We start from the raw sequence: 21314 nt of genomic DNA, 5'->3' as shown, positions 1-21314 counted from the left end.
TCTCAGTAGCAAAAAATATATATACTGTATATGTATATGTATATATATTTGTTAAGATAATTTATCCTTCCCATTTGCCAACAACTAACCACAACTAAGATTAAAACTACAATGTATTCACTTAAAACATCAATACAGAACAATATGATTCCTTTACATAACCAACTGAAACTAGTAAAAGTCATTGGAAAGTCTTTATTTTAGGCCTGAAAACCAAGAGTTGGATCTAATTGAGCCTCAGATGAAAAAGGCTTTGGCAAAACAGAAATGGTCACTGAAAACAGTTACTTTTTTGTGGCTTCTACTCTGGCTTCTTGGGATAGAATGAATTTGGATTATTTGCTGCTTGCCATTCCTCTCATTTTTTTAGTGATGATACAGACTGAAATCAGATATTGTCTTTCAGAGAACCATAGTATCATGAATACAGAAGTACATATAATTCTATTGCATACAAATATGTAGAATCTATGCTGGTAAATTCAGTATGTGGTCTACTGTTAGTCTACATCAGGCCTGCACAGCATCCAGCCCATCAAGTAGCCTTGTGTGGCTCACCAGTGTTTTTTTAAAAACTCAGTAAATTTACTGCTGCCACCCTGAATGACACACTGCTGAGCACCTCCAACACCTCCCCAGCACCTCCAGCTCCAGCTGATCAGCATGTCAGGAATCTTCACAGCCTGCAATTATTATTAATTTATCAATGCGCCCTTCCCCCTCTACAAGTTGTACAGGCCGAGTCCTTGTTGTTAAATGAAGCATTATTCTGTAATTTAAAATAAACATGAACAATATCTGCTTTACACAAACTATTTTCTATAGCATATACATTTTATATATAACTTTTGCCAAATATGCATTTTTTTGCATGTGGCTTCCCAAATGTAGTCCTATTGATATAACATTTCTAAATGCATCTATTTTGTGTACAGTTTGAAAAGCATTTTGTGGTGGCCTTCTCTGACAACCCTTGTCAGAAAATATTTATTTCAAAGCTGGCTGATAATTCCTATTTTAAAATTAGATGTAGAGAATATCTCGGAAGTGAAGCAAAAGAAAAAGTACATTTCCAAAAGCAGAATCGGCATAGGATGAAGACACTTCTAACACCTGTATGAGATCACACTACTAAAAACTATATACAGAGTATGTAGGCTTTCCCAGGAAAAATAGTGTGGTCGACATAGTGTATGTGTGACGTCTGCTTCTGCGCATTGTTTCCTGCCTGCAGATGCCATTAAGTAACAAGAATATTCCTTTGAAGAAGATCTGGAAGGCTACACCAGATCTAAACAACAGTAAAAAACTAATCAGTACAAATGTTTGCTGATCGTTTTGTTATATTTTCTGGAAAAAACAGCCTATGGTTATCATTTACAATAATTCTTATGGATGCATTGCTAATTTGGACAGCCACCTCTGCCCATCACTTTAAAGCAGTTTAGGTCTATTATCTAGTTGAAATTGCCTCTTTCTGATACAGTAGTAAAAGGTAACAATAAAACCAGAAACTAAAAACACCCTCGCCCGCTTTAAAAATACCGTGCAATTCAATCAAGCAAAGAAAAGACACACTTAATGCAGTGCATCTCTCATGTCTTTTTGTGTTCAGACAGTTCACATCCATCACACAGAATTAGAACATTACATTCTTCAGTTTCAATGCCTCTATCCAATACCTCTCTCCAGTATGATGGGGAACAATTGATGAGTACACTTGGGGTATGATTTTCAGACCAATTATATACTGTATCTACTTAATTGTCATGCCATCCAGCCCTTACCTGTTTGTTAAACAGTTGTTATGGGGTACATTGTTAAATGTCACTGATGTTAAGATATTTTATTTATTTATTTATCATATTTCTTTACCACCCATCTTGTATTACAGTGACTCTGGGCGGTTTACACACAATTAAAGTTAAAAAGAATAAAATATCACTAAAACAATACAATATAACACAAATATATATAAATATAAAAATATAAAATATAAAATTCAAGATGGCAAAGAACGATTTTATCATTGGCCCCATCAAGGTGCCAACTACCCCCATGTGGCAGAATTCCAATAATCTATTAAGGAAATTGCCTGATCGAAAAAATAAGGTAAGTGTCATGTTCCCATTTCAATGTGCTGTTAACATTGTAACGTTTCACATGTCATCTTCTGTTCCGTGTTCCTTCACCCGGGGTTTTTCCATTCCTTCACCCTCCGTTGTTTTGAGGGCTTGGAATGTATGTTTGGGTTTGCGCTCCTGCTCAAGGTTACTTTCCCAGGCGCGTCTAACGGCTTCTAGCACCTGGGAGGGGGAGCGCCCTGACGAGGGATGGGGCGGAACTTGCTCACAGGCAAGGCTTTTAAGTTTGTATTTGGCACGCTTTTGCTCATTCTCAGCTTTCTCTGTATTTGCATACTATTCCTTTAATAAATCAGTTATCTTTAAGCCCGAGCTTGTGAGACTGAGTATTTGGGATTAGGCAACCGTTACATAAAGCTGAGAATCATTTCATCCATTTTCCGCTAGCCCCATCCAATCGTTGGATAAGAGGGAACGTGTCATGAGTAAGGATGGCGAGCAGGGGGCTCTCACCCAGACTGTCAAGCGCATGCGTAGCACTGAGGAACTGTTCAGCCATTCAAAGAGACACAGATCGGGACCGCCTTAACCTTTGGGGTTTATATGGCTGGGTTTTCCCACGCTTTCTCAGTTTGTTAGGATTCTTGTTAAGTACTACTAATAAATATTAGAGACCAAGTCCTCGCCTCAGTGTGTTTCCTGGTAATCTGGACAGAACGCTAGCGATGACCGAACATCAGCTTCGTGCAAGTGATGGAAGCGAGGAGGAGCGGGAGGTGGCAAGGATCCGGCCAGCTCTAACCTCGAGAGCGCAAAGAGCAGCACGTCGGGAGTTGCGGGATGTCCAATTAGATGAGCTGCTGATATCCATGCAGGAGAGCCTCAGGAGTGAACATAAAACTGTTATGGAAAGAGCACCGGGGAGGGGGTCTCCACAATTATCCTGGGAGCCCGAAGTCCCCTTGTCACCGAGGGTGGTGGTAACCAACCAACCCCTGGAAGAGCCGGTCACTCCAGCTCGTATGAGGGCATTAGAGGATAAAATGGATCTAATAGTGACAATTCTTAAGGATCTACCCAGAGATGCAGAGCCCACCCCGGAGGATTGGGAGGAAGAGCCGTCACAGTACCCCAGGCATAGTACCCTACCAACCAGGGGGAGAAGCAAGACTCGATCAGCCCGTCAGGCGGGGGGGCGAGAGGCAAGACCTCCTAGGGATCGACCACCCATGGGGGCTCGGCGTACGCTGACATTCGCGGAACCGCCACAGCCAGCTGAGCCGGCAAGAAACTTCCCACCATTTGGAGTAAAGTTTGATGGGGATCCCACTACGCTATCCTTCTTTATCACTAATGCCAAGCATTATATGGAAGATTGGGGCCGGAACTTTCGGTCAGAACATGGCAAAATCAATTTCATTGCCAACAAACTGAGAGGAAGGGCAGCTGATTGGTATGTGCAACTGTGCCAGGCTGAGGCAACTGAGTTAGAGGACTTCGAGGACTTTTTGTGGGCACTTAAACAGCATTTCGAAGACCCTCTAGCCCAAGAAACAGCTAAAAATGCCCTGAGGAAACTCTACCAAGGGTCCCTCTCAGTTGCCAATTATGCGTTGGAATTTAAAGCTTTGTCGGGGAAAGTGGAAGACTGGTCTGAGCCAACCTTAATTGAAATGTTTAAGCAGGGGCTAGAACCAGAAATCCTTCGCTGGGCACTAGGAAGAGATGATCCCAAAATGCTGTACGGGTGGATTCAGTTGGCGGGCAGTGCAGAAAATGCCCTGCAAACCTATGCCCATACCAAAGAGCTTAGACAATCGCGTCTTGCTAGAGGAGCGCGCACATCTGGTCTTGCCAGCCGCCCCAAACCGAAAACCTGGGAAGAAGAAAGGGAACGACGATTCTCCAAAGGTCAGTGCCTGAGATGTGGGAAAGAAGGGCATCGAGCCACGTCGTGCCCGAGACGCCGTCCAGAGGAACGACAGACGAAACCTACAGCAAAGTCGCCTGCTCCTGCTCCACCGCAGAAACTGAAAGCGGCCGTCGCAGAACTGGACCCCCCAGAACTACCCTTCGGAGAAGAGGAAGAAGAGTTGCAATTCGAGCAGCCGGCGGGAAAAGCCTACCACCTGCCCTGAAGGGCGCCCTAGGGCAGGTGGAAGAAACCGGGCGTAACCACGATTCGGTGAGTGGAAATTTCCCCACACTGACTGTTAAAGTTAAACTGAGCTCAAAAACCAAAACTGTGGAAGTGTGGGCCATGCTAGACTCGGGCTGCTCCCGTTCCCTTATGCACCCTGATGTCGTAGCGGCTCTGGAACTGCCCACGTTCCCTTTGCCAAGACCTATGATCTTCACCCAATTGGATGGAACTATGGCGGGAGGGAAAGCAGTCAATCATTCCACGGGACTGGTCGCCTTGCAGATGGGCTCCCATCAGGAAAAGCTGCCATTTGTGGTAGCTCCAGTGGGGGGTCCTCTGGTTATCTTGGGGATGCCTTGGTTTGTGCAACAAAACCCTTTTATCAACTGGCTACATAGAACTGTGACTTTTGCAGATGGATTTTACAAAGTACCCGAAAAAGACCTACTGGAAGACATGGAGGGTGGAGGGGTAGCGTATACTACTGTGCAAACGCTTCAACCTCTTGAGGGACTACCCAATCAGTATCAGGATTTTGCTGAGGTATTTGGGGAAAAGGAAGCAGATCGCTTGCCACCCCACCGAAAAACGGACTGTGCCATTGAATTTTTACCAAACGTAAAATTGCCTCACCCAAAAATATACCCCATGTCTCCCAAAGAGCTCACTACGCTAAGGGAGTTCATTGACAAAAACCTGGCTAGGGGTTTCATTGAGCCTGCTAATTCCCCGGTAGGAGCCCCTGTCCTATTCAGGCCAAAAAAGGATGGGTCATTAAGGCTTTGTACCGATTTCCGCGGGCTCAATGCGGTCTCAATATTAAACAAATATCCTTTGCCCCTGATCAAAGATATGTTATCACATCTGGCCAGAGGCAAAATCTTCTCAAAACTGGATTTGAGAGAAGCCTATTTTTGTATTCGCATAAGGGAAGGGGATGAGTGGAAAACAGCATTTAACTGTCCTCTTGGGGCTTTCCAATACAAAGTCTTACCCTTTGGTTTATCCGGAGCACCTGGGGTCTTTATGCAACTAATCAATGAGGTCTTGCATGACCACCTATTTAAGGGGGTACTGGTATACTTGGATGATGTATTGATTTATACTGAAACCATGTCAGAACATATCCACTTGGTGCGTCAGGTACTGGCTAAATTGAAAAAAGCAGAGTTGTACGCTAAACTGTCAAAATGTGCCTTTCATCAGTCACAAATTGATTACCTCGGCTATCGAATTTCAGCTAAGGGCATTGAAATGGACCCTGCAAAAGTAGAAGCTATTGTGGCATGGGAGCCTCCCCGTACCAGGAGACAATTACAAAGTTTCCTTGGATTCGCTAATTTTTATCGGGCATTTGCCCAAAATTTTGCTGAAATTGCCCTCCCCCTTACTGAACTGTTAAAAACCAAAGGACAGGGGGATACGCGCCGTTCAAAGAACCCAGGCGCGCTCCTTAAATGGACTCCTGCCTGTCAGCAAGCGTTCGAAGCACTCAAACAAATCTTCACCACAGAGCCAATTTTACAGCATCCAGACCCCTCTAAACCCTTCGTTGTACAAGTCGATGCTTCTGATTTCTCCATAGGAGCAATCTTGTTACAATCTGACCACTCTGGCGCCTTGAAACCCTGTGCTTACCTCTCTCGCAAATTCACTGAAACTGAGAGGAGATGGCACGTTTGGGAAAAAGAGGCTTTTGCTGTAAAAATGGCTTTAGAAACGTGGCGACACCTATTGGAAGGCACTTCCAACCCTTTTGAAGTCTGGACTGACCATAAAAACCTGGAAGCTTTAAGCACCAGTCGAAAACTCAGTCCCAAACAGCTGCGCTGGGCTGAGTTTTTCAGCCGCTTCGACTTCACCCTTAAGTTCATACCAGGCAAGAAAAACTTTTTAGCTGATGCACTCTCCCACAGACCCCAAGATGCTGGCCCAGGGCCAACGGTCCAAGGCACCGTCTGGACCGACAAACAATTAGGTTTGGCAGCGGTGACTCGCAGTCAGACCCGAGCGCAATCAACGCAACCTCCAGCCGCTCTGCCTTCCAGCAGCTCGCCGCGCTTGTCAATTCCATCCGATTTGCAACAACAGTTGCTTTTCCACCTTAAAACAGATACTTGGTTACAAACCAATAGAAACAGTTTAACATTCACTGACGATCTTGCCTGGCACAACGATCGCCTTTATGTACCCGATGCTATGCGAAAAACCATACTCCAGCGCTGCCACGATGACAAGCTGGCTGGACATTTTGGCTATGTAAAAACTCTGCACCTTGTTCGCCGGCAATTCTGGTGGCCAACTTTACTCAAAGACCTGAAGGCATATGTTACTGCTTGCCCTGTGTGTGCAGCGATAAAGCGCAAAACAGGCAAACCCCAAGGTCTCCTTCAACCCGTCGCCACCCCATCTGTCCCCTGGCAGGACATTTCCATGGACTTTATCGTTGATCTACCCCCTAGTCAACGCAAAACTGTCATTTGGGTGGTCAAAGACTTTTTCTCCAAACAAGCCCACTTCATCCCATGCGCTTCTATCCCCACCGCACAACAGCTGGCACGCCTCTTCCTCATCCACGTGTACCGCCTCCACGGTATCCCCGCCCGTTTGGTGAGTGACAGAGGCACACAATTTACGTCACAATTCTGGCGGGCATTTTTAAAACTTTTGGGCACCAAACAGTCACTTTCCACTGCGTGGCATCCGGAAACGGACGGATCTACAGAGGCGGTTAATTCTACATTGGAACAATATCTCAGAGCTTTTGTTAACTACCAACAGGACAATTGGGTCGACCTACTCCCATTTGCAGAGGTCGCCTACAACAATGCCGTTCATCAAACCACTGGTCAAGTTCCTTTTAAAACAGTTTTTGGACGTGATTTTGTTCCTATTCCTGAACTTCCCCATCCACAACCGCTGCCAGCTTCCCTTACTGACTGGGCGGACTCTCTCAAGCACTCATGGCTTAATATTCAACAAGCTCTCCTCCATGCCCAGGCTACTTATAAACGCCATGCCGATGCAAAGCGTTCCCCAGAACCATCTTTTACTGTCGGAGATAAAGTCTACTTGTCAACTAAGTTTATCAAATCCCCACAACCCTCCAAAAAACTTGGCCCTAAATTTGTCGGACCTTTCCCAATTATCGCCCAAATTAACCCTGTTACGTTCAAACTTGATTTGCCTCACAACCTTAAACGTTTACATCCTGTTTTCCATTGTAGTTTACTCAAGCCCTACCTGCCGTCGGACCGCTGGCATCCCCAACCCATTCCACCACCTCCGCTCATGATCGACAACCAGCAACACTTCGAGGTGACATCCATCCTCGACTCCCGACGCCAGCGCTCCGCTTTGCAGTACCTCGTCCGCTGGAAACATTTCCCTCATCCTGAATGGGTTGCTGCTCCAGACGTGCTTTCCCCTCGTCTGGTAGCCCAATTTCACTCTGCCTATCCTGACAAACCTGCTCCATAGTTTTTTTTGGGGGGGGCAATATGTCATGTTCCCATTTCAATGTGCTGTTAACATTGTAACGTTTCACATGTCATCTTCTGTTCCGTGTTCCTTCACCCGGGGTTTTTCCATTCCTTCACCCTCCGTTGTTTTGAGGGCTTGGAATGTATGTTTGGGTTTGCGCTCCTGCTCAAGGTTACTTTCCCAGGCGCGTCTAACGGCTTCTAGCACCTGGGAGGGGGAGCGCCCTGACGAGGGATGGGGCGGAACTTGCTCACAGGCAAGGCTTTTAAGTTTGTATTTGGCGCGCTTTTGCTCATTCTCAGCTTTCTCTGTATTTGCATACTATTCCTTTAATAAATCAGTTATCTTTAAGCCCGAGCTTGTGAGACTGAGTATTTGGGATTAGGCAACCGTTACAGTAAGGCTAATCTGGAAGGGACACGGTGACGCTGCAGGTTAAACCAGTGAGCTGCTGAGCTTGCCAATTGGAAGGTCGGTGGTTCGAATGTGTGTGACCAGGTGAGCTCCCGTTACTAGTCCCAGCTCCTGCCAACCTAGCAGTTCAGAAACATGCAAATGTGAGTAGATTAATAGGTACTGCTTCAGCGGGCAGGTAACGGCGTTCCATTTAGTCATGCCGGCCACATGACCACGGAAGTGTCTACAGACAAACGCCGGCTCTTCGGCTTTGAAACAGAGATGAGCACCGCCCCCTAGAGTCAGACACAACTGGACTTAATATCAAGGGAAACCTTTACCTTTACCTAATCTGGAAGGCAATGGCAAACCACCCTGCCATAATCTGCCAAGAAAACGTCACATAAGCAGTGTCAGACATGACTCAGTGCTTGCACAGGGGACCTTTCACAATCTGGTGAGACTTGTTCTTCACAAATCCATGCTGATTTCTGGTCATAGTCACATATTTTTAAGGTGCAAATCAATCTATGATCTGCTCTAGAATCTTTCCAGATATCATACTAGTATGTAGGTTTCTGGGTCTTTCACTTTCTACTCTTTGAAGATAGGAACAACACTGACTCTCTTCCAGCCATTTGGTGCTTCACTATTTCCCCAGGACTTTTCTAAGTTAATAAGGATGCATTTGCCCAGACCAGGAATGTCATATCTGGTCTGCATAAATCCAGACAAACATTAAAGAAATACTGAAAATTCTAGCACTTTCCTAGCAGTTAATCAACCCATCCCACCACGTCTGGCAGGAGGGGCATGTGGTGGGTTCTGCCTGCTAAGGAGCTTCATCTGGCAGAACCCAGGAGGAGAGCCTTTTCTGCCATGGCACATCATTTGGCACATCATTCCCCCCAAGGTGAGATTGGCCCCGACCCTGCTGGCCTTCCAGAAGGCCCTTAAAACATGGTTTTCTCATTGGGCCTGGGGATCCCATGGAAGTATGGAGCCTGAAAAATGGTTGTACAGTTTATATGTTTTGGAATTCACTCTCCCATGTTTTTTGTTTAATAGTTTTAAACTGCTTTAATTGTATTTTAACAGTTTTGTTTTTCAATTGTTTTGACTGGGTTTTGTTATTTTAATTTTGTGCGCTGCTCAGTCACATATGTGAGATGGATGGCTATATAAATTTAACAAACAAATAAATAAATAAAAACTGTCATTTGGATTTTTGCAGTCCAGATATTGCCCCAGGCCATATACGTTTGGTTAGTCTCTTCAGTGCCCTAGAATTCAGTTCATCTGGTCCTAAAGCTATAAATTCATCCACAGGTAAGAGGTATTCCTGACCTCCAATTCCACCAATTTCAATCCTACCTCTTCATAGTCGTATTCACAATGTCCTGGTAGAAGACCTATCTTGAAAATTACTAAACCAAAATAGATTTTGAGTAGCTCTGATTTTTCTTTATTAGCATTTTGCCATCTTCACTGAGGAGCTGGTATATTGATTCTTTTATTTCCTTCTCCTCTGAACCTATCTAAGGAAACCCTTTTTGTTATTACTAGCATTCTTTGTTAATCTCAGCCTCTTCTGGGGTTTCACTTTCCTAACAGTGGCTCTACAATTCCAGGCTACCTGGCTGCACTTTTCCTTTTTAACCTTGCCCTTTATGTATCTCCCTTCCTCCCCCCTCCCCCTTCTCTAAGCTTTTTGTGAACATGCACTGGCTTCTACTGCTATTAGCCACATAAATTATGAGCAGAAATAAGGGACATCAATTATAGCTACCCACTTTTCATTTAAATACATGAAAAAAAAGTTTCCTGGCAGTACAATTTGTACAACAGCGGAACAGTCTACATATTGTTCATTCTCCATCTCAGGACATTCACCTTTCAAGGATGGTTTAATTGGTCTTCCTGCACATTGCAGAGGGTTGGACTAGATGATCCATGTGAACCCTCCCAATTCCACAATTCTATGATTCCTCACTTTTTCCGTCATTGGAATTATTTGGAACTTTGCATTTAGTAACACTTTTTTTAGGAACTCCCACTTATCTCTCGCTCATTTTCCCATCAGTTTCTTTAATCATTCCTTTGAGTTTTTTAAGTATGTTTGGTCTTGGACCATAAATAAATTTTGATTGATTGATTGAAGTCTTATCATATGTTTGATCATCCTCAATTTTAGTTTTCTTTACAATCAAGAACACCAGTGTTACTTTGTTCCTCTCCCTCCACATCTTCCAAAAGTTGTCCAACAGGCGTTTTAATAGGAAAGTAACTCTCTGTTGCTGATAATGCCTTTTGATTTACTGACTTCAGTTAAGAATATTTTTAAAATATCAGTTCATATGATTTTAATCTGCCTTTCTGTTGTTACATCCTACTAAAATAATATTTTATTGTTCTCTATTTTTTCTATAAGTGTAAACTGACTTTTTATTATTAGCTGCCCTGATAGTTGTCATGTTCATCATTCCAATGCTTTGCCTACATCGTAACGTTTCGCATGTCATGTTTCTGACCCGTGTCTATCACCTGCGGGGTGGGGAATTCCAGCCCTGCCCGGCTGTTATCTTTGTGTTACCCTGAAGGAATGTGTGTTTGGGTTATGACATGTATTCAAGGTTATTTTCCCAGGCAGATGTGTGATGCTTGCCAATGCTGGGAGGGGGTGGTTGCGATGTTGGGGTGGGGGGTGGGATCGGCTTGGAGGCGAGGGTTTTTAGTTTGTATTTGGCGTGCTTTTGCTTATTCTCAGCTTTCTTCGTATTTGCATACTATCCTTTCAATAAATCAGTTTTATTCACTAAACTCTGGTGAGACTGACTTCGTTGGGATAAGGCAATCATTACAATAGTACTGTCGAAGGATGGAAGGGGGTTATATAGAAATTTAAATAATTAATTAATGAACAAAAAAATTGTAGCATAGTTACCATTCATGCCCCATCTATGCTTTTGGATAGAAGCACAACATTATGTCAGTAACGTCAGTCTTCAAGTAGCCAATCATTATGTATTACATTCAATAAACTTCTGCTATTTTTTCTGCACTTCTGTTTTACTTTTTCCAACAGAAGTATCCATAAATGCCATTTCATCTTGGAATTTTGTCCGTATTTCCCCAATGAATGTAGGAGGGGAGTAACATAAAGAGTGCCCTCTTCTGTGGCCCCTTCCATCACACTTTGAATTAGGTGGGACCTTAAACAGTCATTCTCTGTTTGCTCAAACTGGGTAAGCAGAATCTATCTGTGACAAGCAATTTCACAGATACTGATGTTCTGACCCATTTATGGCTTTATACCTATCAATCAGCAGCTTGAATTGCACTTGGAAGCAAACTGGCAGTTCTCATAACAAAGATTTTACATGGCAGCAATGGGAATGCTCCATAAGTACTTTGGCCACTGCATTTTGCACCAGTTGATACTTCCAGGTAGCCTTCAAGGTCAGCCCAGGTAAAACAAATTACAGTAATCCAGTTGCAAGATGACAAGGGCATGAGTGACCTTCTTCAGTGCCTCCCATTCTAGGTAAGATTGCAACTGGTGCATGAGATATCCCAAAGGAAGTCTTGCCACCACCTTTGATGGTTACAGTCTAGTTAAGGTATTCAAATAACTACCTTAAAACAAACTCAGTCTCAGTCTCATACTGCTTAAAAATAATAGGAGGAATGACCTTGCAGCTGTTAGAAGTGACAGGCTAGAAAGGGAAAGGAACATCATTGTGCTCTACCCCATTGACTGGTTCATATAAACCCTTGTTGACCAAATGTTTTCCCATACCTTGAAATGTGATGTCATGAGATTTTATCCCCGTACAATAAGTGGACAGGATTAGGTGGAAGAAGCCTATTTCCCCTTAATGTTCTATCCTCCTAACATTTAAATTCCTTTCAAAGGACCAGATGCTGCACACACATGCTCTTTTCAAAAAATTATTTACTCATTTTTGGTGCTCTGAATGTTTGGGCAGGATCTGGAACACCACTATCAAAGCTGTTCCCACGCTCTCCTCTTTTCAGATATTTATTTATTTATTTTTCACATTTCTATTACCACCCATAGATATGGTTTCTTCTAGGGAAAAACAGTTGTTACTGTATGGGTATATGCGTGTGTGTGTTAAATATATATGTTTTTTTTTAATCCAGTCAATTGTGTCTAATTCTCTGAGACAGCCTGCACAAGTCCCTGTAGTTTTCTTGGCAAGGTTTTTCGGAAGTGGCTCGCCATTGCCTCCTTCCTAGGGCTGAGAGAAAGTGACTGGCCCAAGGTCACCCAGCTGACTTTGTGCCTAAGGCAGGATTAGAACTGACGGTCTCCCGATTTCTAGCCTGATGCCTTAACCGCTACATCAGACAGGCTCTCTTGTGTTTAATATATGCCTATACAAATAGACAAACATGATGAGAAATACTATTCATTAATTTGAGTGTCTGATTGTCATGTTTTAAAAACTCTCCTAAACAAATGCTAATATTTTTAGAATTGTTCTGTATTGAAATGATACCTATAGTACTACTGAAATGTGTAGAAATGCCAAAGTTGGTAAAAAGAATTAATGGTTGCCCATGCTACTAAAATATTAAGAGTAGACTGACCTTAAGTTTCAAAGCCCTCTATGAGACCAGCTCCGTAACCTCACTCTGGCTCTCCTAATGAATAACAAATGGGCTTTCACAATTTATTTAGTTCAGTATAAGTTGCCATTACAACTCATTCTAGTGTGTGTTTTTTAACTTGAGGTAATGCATCATCTTGCCTGACTGTATGTCATCTTCTAGAAGGTCAACAAAGGTATGTAACCCCTCCCTCCCATGTTTAAGTTATGAAAAAAAAAAATGACAAAGCATGGAGCAGCCAGATTTCTTTTATTCTTGCCTGCATCTTAGACTTATATCCCTCAAACATAAAATATCTAACGTCTTCATAAATCAGGGTTTTACATGAAAAATAAAAAATATATAAAATATTGAACTCTAAAACAAATACAGCCTTAGGAGGGGTTTCTTTAAAAAAAAACTTTCTGTACTCTGAAGGATAGTCACTTCAATCTATTTAAATGCTTGAATGAGCATTATAAAGGCCACTACTATTTATCTTCTTTTCACAGGTATTTAGAAATATGTATTATGTTGCTGTGGACAATTAGTCTTTTATCCAATTTTACTTGATAGTTTAAACTCTCCCACCCTAAGGTTTTAATTATCCCTCTTAGCCAGCATTCTTAGGCCTCAATTCATGCGGCTGGAAATCTGCCTCCGTGATGTTATAACCTTGTTAACGTAACAAAAGAGGAGTTTACTTAAAACTGTACTGACTATGGACTTAAGCCAAATTTACTTGAAAGAGGAAAGAGACTGTCAAAAATCCTACAGTAAACATAGAAAAGCAGTTCTTTCATAACCTTCACCTTAATTCATAGAGACAAGTAATTTACATGTAAGTGGATTCAGATGGTCTGCAAGGGGGCCTCCCTCTAGAATCGGTCTGGTTTTTGTTCCCTTTCCCTATGTGCTCACTCTCTCTTCTTCATTTTTTTCTCTTCTTAAAGCATGGCTACGTTTGCCAGACAACAAAGCATCTGCAAGGTTTGAATAATAATAAATTATAAAGTAAACATTTATAAAAGTCGTCAGCATCAATATGAACCGAACAAATTTCACAGAGCCATTTTCGTATCTAGGCAGTCCTCTGTCAAAATCTTTGTTTACACGCAATAAATACTTTTATATTGGAGGTGTAAAGTTGCACCTCTAATGAAGTAATGGTTATATCATCCTTAAGTGCCAGTGGCTTATCAAATACCATTCCTTAATCATCATATTGCCATTGGAGTTTCCTAAATCTATCTGTTAATTAAAATCACTTTTATATTATATACCATTACTTTACTTAGTTAGACTTAATAAAACCTTTCTGTACGTATGAATATGAAGCTGGGATCGTAATCCCACTTACTGACCTCTAATTTCCATTTTTTGTTTAGAACCATAATGTAAAAGGAGCACAGATGCAATCCTGGATCATAACAATCAGTGGAGGTTTTGTAACTGCCTTCAGTGTGAAAACCTGATGAATGAAAATCTGGGCTGACAGTTCACATAATAGGGATGAATGCCAAGTAAGTGAGTTCAGAGTCTGAATCTATCAGACCAATTCTAAATGTTTAATGCCTCCATATTTCCCTGGTTTCTTATGTCTCTGGCATATTCAGTTTAGGATATAAGCAAGCTAGAACTCCAGAATAAATTGCAACAATTATTTGAAGGCTGCATATACTTGATACTGATGATAGGGGTTTTACAGAAGTCCCTGTAAGTACAGTTCTTAATAGCTGGTCAGCTGGTTTCCTTACGAGAGCCAGTTTGGGCTCTTAAGGCACCAGGCTAGAAATTAGAAGACCATGAGTTCCAGTCCCGCCTTAGGCACAAAGCCAGCTGGTTGACCTTGGGCCAGTCTCTCCCTCAGCCCTAGGAAGGAGGCAATGGCAAACCACTTCCGAAAAATCTTGCCAAGAAAACTGCAGGGATTAGTCCAGGCAGTTGCCAGGAGTCAACACTGACTTGAAGGCACACACATACAGTTTCCTTACAATACAAATCAGTACAAATTTGATTCTAGTGTATAATACACACAAATTGGGCATTATTTCACTCTGACAGATGCTTGTACATGTTTCTTTCAACCAAAAGGATAAAAAGTAAAAGTTCAATGCATCTCACAAGGTTGCTGTGGGGAAAATGGAGGAGGAATGCTGAATATGCTGCCTTGAGTTCCTGGAGGAAAGGCAGGATATAAATCAACAAATAATTCCAAATTTAGCAATAAATCTGCCTTGACTAATCAAAGAAGAAGGCTGTATGTAAAAGCCAATATATATGACAGCAAGGAGGATATGACTAAATCCATCCCTTGAAACCTTTCAGAGTTTTTCACAAAGCAAATACAAAGCTATATGCTTTAGGACTGAGGATGTTATTCTGTATACTAGCTGGTTCAAATTTTGATTGAAATGCTGACTTCATGTTTTGTCATCACTACTAGCTTTAGCTGGATTGGGACCACTATTTACGATCCAATGCTCTGTTAATGCTGCTGCTCAGGTGAGAAAGTAAGTAAGCAAGAAGATGATAGCTCTACCCGTTCTAGTAGACTCCTGCTCATGAGAATGGCAAGGATGATTTCCTTTCATTTAAGACGTATCTAGATTATTTTGAATTCGTATCTGGCAAACAGTATCACAAAAAGAAAAAGAAAGAAAAATCCAAAGAAAGCATTCCAAAGCTTCCACCATTTCTGCATGCTCTATCTAAATATGCATAGACGAAACCAAGTCCCAAGGTGACAATTTAGTTTTTGTTAAAACGAATGGAGCCTCTTTAGCTTATTTGGCTATGCTGACTTATAAATATGGACTAGATCCCACTGGAAAGATCTTCATTCTTATGGCAAAATTGTATTGTTTTAAGCCTCAGACACGCAGTGTTTGCTATTTAAATAAGGGGAAAATGGACCCATTCTATTCTGGAACATCTGCTAAATTCATAACCAGTTTGTCAGCTAAGGTTAGCAATGTAGAAGTGTGTAGTTGATCAGGGCTGCCCTAGGTGTCACTGGGGCCTGCGGGAATTAAACTAAGAGAGTTTCAGTAGACAAGGGGGTAATTCAGTCAGCCTCTAAAAAGAAGTAAAAAATAAAAAAATGGGGTGGGGGAGAGAGAGAGATCCCTGAAAACAGAAGCTCAGCTTCCCCCCACCCCAGCGGCCCATTCCCTCACTGTCCCTGTGTCTTTGAAACATTTATACTTCTGACTATCAAATCAGAGATGGAGGCCCACACATTCCCTTGCTGGCTTTGGTTCAATATAAATATGATCCTATTTCATCATCGTGATCATTATTATTTTCTCAGTTAATAAAACTTTGAGAAAGCATTTTCCAATGATGTTAAGATTAAAAAAAAAGATTTGGCTGAGATCAGTCCTGGCAAAATGTACAATATTTTAGTGCTCTGTGTGTGTGTATGAGTTTGTTTGTGTGTGTGAGAGAGAGAGAAAGAGAGAGAGATACTGTAAGTCTATGGAAATAAAAGTGATTCCACATCTAGTGCTTATATTTTTATTCACAGACACTGCCAAAGATAAATGCACAGAAAGAAAGAGAATAAAGATATAAATTTACATCATTATTTTCTCTTCCTCTTTGCTTTTGTGTTCGTGGGGGGGGGGTACAGACATATATGAATGAATGATTTATACTCTGCCTTTATTTGAGGAGCCAAGGTGGCACATATAACGCTCCCTTCTTCACTTTTGCCTCACAACAACAGCCCTGCAAGGTAGCGAGTGATGCTGCATAAGGGAGGGAGGGAGTCACACTTTTGTTAGAGAAAATATCCCTGAGGGGTGGATGAAAGAGCCTCTTTCCAGACTGTATCAGCTTCATGCTTGCAGTGCTCGTTCATAACTGTGCTGTCATGCCCTCAGCTGGGTTTTTTTTTAAACCACAAAATAATATTGAATGCATTTTCTCATGAAGCATAACATTCTTTTTTTGGTCAAAGTCTGAATTTACAAGCACAGATTATGCCAAAATATGTATTTATTTGGGGGTTGGTTTGAGCCTATAGCTGCAGCAAAATGTTTATTGAAATGAAAAACTGAAATAGATTGGGACTTGGGAATCAGCTTGTTTTCCATCAGAATGGTATCTACAGCAGACAGCAATATGAGGAAGGGGGTGTGGTTGCTTTGATTTACCAAATGTGAACATGAACATTGCAGAGCTGGCTTGGCCTCTTACCTTGTCTTTTACAGTTACTCCTCCAGTTAAGCTCTAAATTGAAAACATGACACAAAACATATGCCTGCATATTAGTTCACCTGCTGTACTTTCTAGCTTTATTCTTGTGATAATTTAAGCAAAGTTTCATACAGTAAAGTGAACTTATTAAGAGTAGATTGAACTATTTCAGTTTGATAAGCAGATACTAAAGGTCTAGCAAAATGTTGGTTGGCATTAGTCATACTGTATACGTTTAAACCAATGACAACATTGCTTTAAATTAAATAGTTCAAACTACTCACAGAGAGGGTTATTGCCCTTTGTCTCTTTTCTTCATCTTCCTTCCTTCCTTCCTTCCTTCCTTCCTTCCTTCCTTCCTTCCTTCCTTCCTTTAAAAAAAAACCTCTTCATTTTAGTGAAAAACAAAGCCTTTGATTCTTCTAATCTTTATGGTGCTAGCAACCTGGTGTCAAAAAAGTTAGTCAAGATGTGTTGTCTTTCAGATCTCTGGGGCAGAAATAGGAGTCATCGGAGAATTTCCACCCAAGTTCCAAGAAGGCCACATTAACGTCCTAACTACTTCCCATGGAAATCACAGTTGTATCAACATCCTGCTGTTTTGTTTGCATTTAATTTGGGATATAACTCTCTGTGCTCTCAGCATGGATCCCACAGTTAAACAAAAGCACACTACAGGTTGTAAAAAATCAACCAAGTGTTCCACTTTTCAAAGGTAGGTTTGGTGGAGAACATAAATAATGCTGCCTATTTACTAAAGATTATATAACATACATAAAAGTATACCAATAAGGGGAAGAAAAACAATTTTTGGAGTACTGGTGTTGAACTAGTTTATAAAACTTAGGTAGAAGAAAGATTTAGCCAGTAATTTATTATTCATACACACACACACACACTTGCATACATGGGGTGTGTATGTACACCTATATAATATTCACACTCTTATCTCATATGCATATACTCACATGTACATATATTCAAACATTCCACTTGACAGAAATTAAGATAACCTCTTATATAAGGCAGGTGGTAACACTTGGCCCATCTTGGGTCAGGGCAGGTAATTATTTGGATGGGAGACCTCAAGGGAATACCAAGACTGTAGACTAGATTGGGAAGTCAAAAAAATTCCAAAAGGTGGAAGTGAAAAATCATTTCCATATTACTACAAAAAAAATGCTACACAGAGATGTCCATGAAATCACCAGGAGCTTAAAGGAGATTATACCTTTATTTTTATCTTATATCTGTCCCTCTCAGTATTATGTCACTCTGGTCAAAGTTTCCATTTTATACAGAAAAGCGAGCTAACAAAAGCTAACAAATTATGATATGGTGCATTTGCTAATTCATGGAAAAGAGAGTATACTAGAGCTGGAAATACTTTTAAATTCCTGGAAATACTTTTAAATTGCCTTTGCTTCTTAATTCAACCAGGGTAACACTATACCACAGTCTTCCTCAATCTGATCCTCTCCAGCCTTCCAGAATTCTAATACACCATGTTCATAATTCCCAAAACTTAGGAATTCTGTTCTTTTTGTATGTGTGTGTGTGTGGGGGGGAAATTCTTAAGAACAGGTCTAGTGACAGTCTGGAAACCTCATAGCTCCTATTCTAAATACACAATGATAAACCTGAATAATATGGGATCTTATCATCATTGCCCTATCACGCTGATATGACATAGTTTTCTTCTTAGGAACACGATTTTGTTCCAAACATAAGTTTGTGGCTGCAGGTACAAAAAAGAAAAAAAAACTTCCTTGATGGATCCCATATATTTTAGTATTTAGTATTCATGGCACAATAGGCTTTTCTGGGGTATTAATATAGAACAATCTAATGATACAGTCACATAGCTGTTTGAATATGCTGAGTTCTTTCAAGCATGCAAGTATTTCTGAAGGAAAAAGAAAATATTATCCCCCAAAATATTATGTATGTAATGGCAGAATGTATCTTTTCAGAGTATAGAGGACATCAAAGCTATCATACTCACTGGGTTGAAATAGTATTGTCTGAGAGTTGTCTCTCTTTTGAGCCTACTATCAAGGGTTTGCCATCATGTAACCCAGCATGACTGCAAGAAGTAACCAAACCTCCCTCATTGGGCAAAGAGAAATTTCAACAGCAAGAGTACTTAAATAGGTTTGATGTGCCACCCATACCTAGATTTCCTTTGGATGAATAAATGAAAAATCTCAAGATTTCTGTAACTTGCTATGTTTATCATTATTATTAAAGCTAATACAAATTTATCGTCTTCACAGGACCACTTATTTCCCACTAAATAGAAACAAACTGATGGCAGCAGGGAAGCAAGCTCCTTTATGTGTTGGAATGAAGTTAAAGAGATTATTAGTATAATGTATATGTCAGTGAGTGAATGCTTGTGTGGGTGGGTGGGTGTTTAACAAGAAAAAAAAACATTAGAATTATAAATAGTGATTTGTCCATTCTTTGTAATTTCAGATATATTGTTACAAGTAAATAATGTTGCATCATGGCATAGAATTTTACCTATGGAACAATGTGTCCCAATGAATTCATGGCTCTGTTTAATTAAGTAATACAGTTACCCCTTTAGCACTGAAATGAACCTAGTTCAACATATATGTAATTATTCATTAACACATATTTATTGTACCCCGCTGTGCTCAGGTCTGCTTGCTCATGAATATTAATCTTATCTTAAAGAAGTGTTTCCTGCTATGTCCATCTGCAAATAACAAAACTCTCTGGTCTAACTACTGTAGCTCAATATTATTATTTACTGTCTTTCAGCTTCATTCAATAATCTGATTTTCTGATTAAACAATTCTGAGGACAAATATTCTGCCCATGAAATAAAGAGCTGAAAATGTTGCAAACAGAAATGAAAACCTGTCAAAATCGTGAGGCATAAATGCACTTACTTCATTTCCAGGATCTCTTCTAACTGTTTTCTCCGTTCGAGTCTTAAATTGGCCAGATGTGCTTCTTTCTCACCCAGAGATTGCTGTGTTGAGGCAAGGCGAGCTTTAGTGGCATCCAGTTCTTGCCTGGTCTTATCCAGTGCATTTCGCAGTTCTTCTAACTAAAAAGCATAAATAAATTCAGGTAGTCACAATTTGCAAGTGAACAGGAAATTGTAATGTGTAATCCCCACATTCATTAAATATCCATTCTCTTCAAGGGAACTTAATGAGGTAATACTGAATTTTGTGGGTTCTATATTAAGTTTTTAATAGCATTATTTCTATTAAAGTAGATATATATTCCATCTGATTAAAAGAAGAAGAGTATTTATTACAGGCCTATGACCAATGATGATGGTTCATGTGTCCATTTTTTAGAGAAGGGTAAACCTATCAGTTTCATTTCATTTCACATGCATTCACTCATTATATAAATCTGTAATTTCAGGCATCTCAGAATATGTCAGGGTTAGGGATCCATGATAACTTTTCTTAATAATTTTGCTAGCAAAACAATGAAATTGGCCCTACCAGAGCAAAGGCCATACATTGATTGAGAATGATGTGGCAGAGGTGGAAGAGGACTTATTCAGAACTCTATGTCTGTTCACTTCTCTAACACTATAATATTACATAAACTAGCATTATTTAATTAACCAACTTGTAAGATGAAACCTCAGCTTAATATTGTCAAAATTCTTGCAAAATGGTTAACTGAATGAACCCATTTTCTAGGTTCTCACAATATCCTAAATTATGAACTAACCAAAATGCATTTGGGTTCTCACAGTACGCTAAGCCACAGAAACACTAACTATAATAGGAAATACCAGCAGGAACTCTGCTTCATAATCAAGGTTAAAACTAATTGGAGACCCCATGTTGCAAATATGCAGTTAAGCTTGTTGTGTAAACACAATGAAAGAGTAATGTAACTATCTCATAGAGAAGTATTTTTTTTTACTTTCTACTTCCATCTTTCTCCTGAAGTACACCCTTCCCCTGGCAATCCCACAAGTCCCCACCCTTTTAGCCTTCCAGAAGGCCCTAAAGAGCTGTCCCCTCCCCAGGTGCTGGGGCATAATGAGATGGAAGCCTGTGGATTGTGCGTTGGGGACATCCCAGGAGGATGGCTGTGGCACCAGGTTGTCTTTGTGGCTTTTTTTACTCTTTTGTTGTTTTATTGTTGTTGTGAGCTTCCCAGATTTATGCTTTAAGACAGGCGGCCATACAAATCTTTTAAATAAATAAAATAAAGTATGCTTCTTTGCACTGTGGAGTTGACTAAGGGGAGAATTCCTGCAGCCCCTAACAGCAGAAAAAGTGCTATAGGTCTTCCAGATTGAACTCCGCTGAGCTGGTGATCAAAAGTACTAGTCAGTGGGCATAACCTGGAAGAAAGAAGGTAAAATCATAGGCCATGCA

At 40.8% G+C, this 21314-nt stretch overlaps 1 protein-coding gene across 1 annotated transcript in view; it reads right to left on the bottom strand.

Annotated features, from left to right (window-relative positions):
* The window catches only part of ERC2 (ELKS/RAB6-interacting/CAST family member 2), a 630778-nt gene that overhangs the window by 238671 nt on the left and 370793 nt on the right, over window positions 1-21314 (bottom strand). Inside the window, exon 12 of the mRNA XM_063296431.1 lies at window positions 19848-20008. Coding sequence (XP_063152501.1) covers window positions 19848-20008 — 161 coding nt within the window. The remainder of the gene's footprint in view (window positions 1-19847; window positions 20009-21314) is intronic.

Source organism: Candoia aspera, chromosome 2 (genome assembly GCF_035149785.1).
Source record: "Candoia aspera isolate rCanAsp1 chromosome 2, rCanAsp1.hap2, whole genome shotgun sequence".
Classification (NCBI taxonomy): domain Eukaryota; kingdom Metazoa; phylum Chordata; class Lepidosauria; order Squamata; family Boidae; genus Candoia; species Candoia aspera.
Note: the sequence above shows the minus strand (reverse complement) of the source record. Positions and strands in the feature narration are given on the sequence as shown.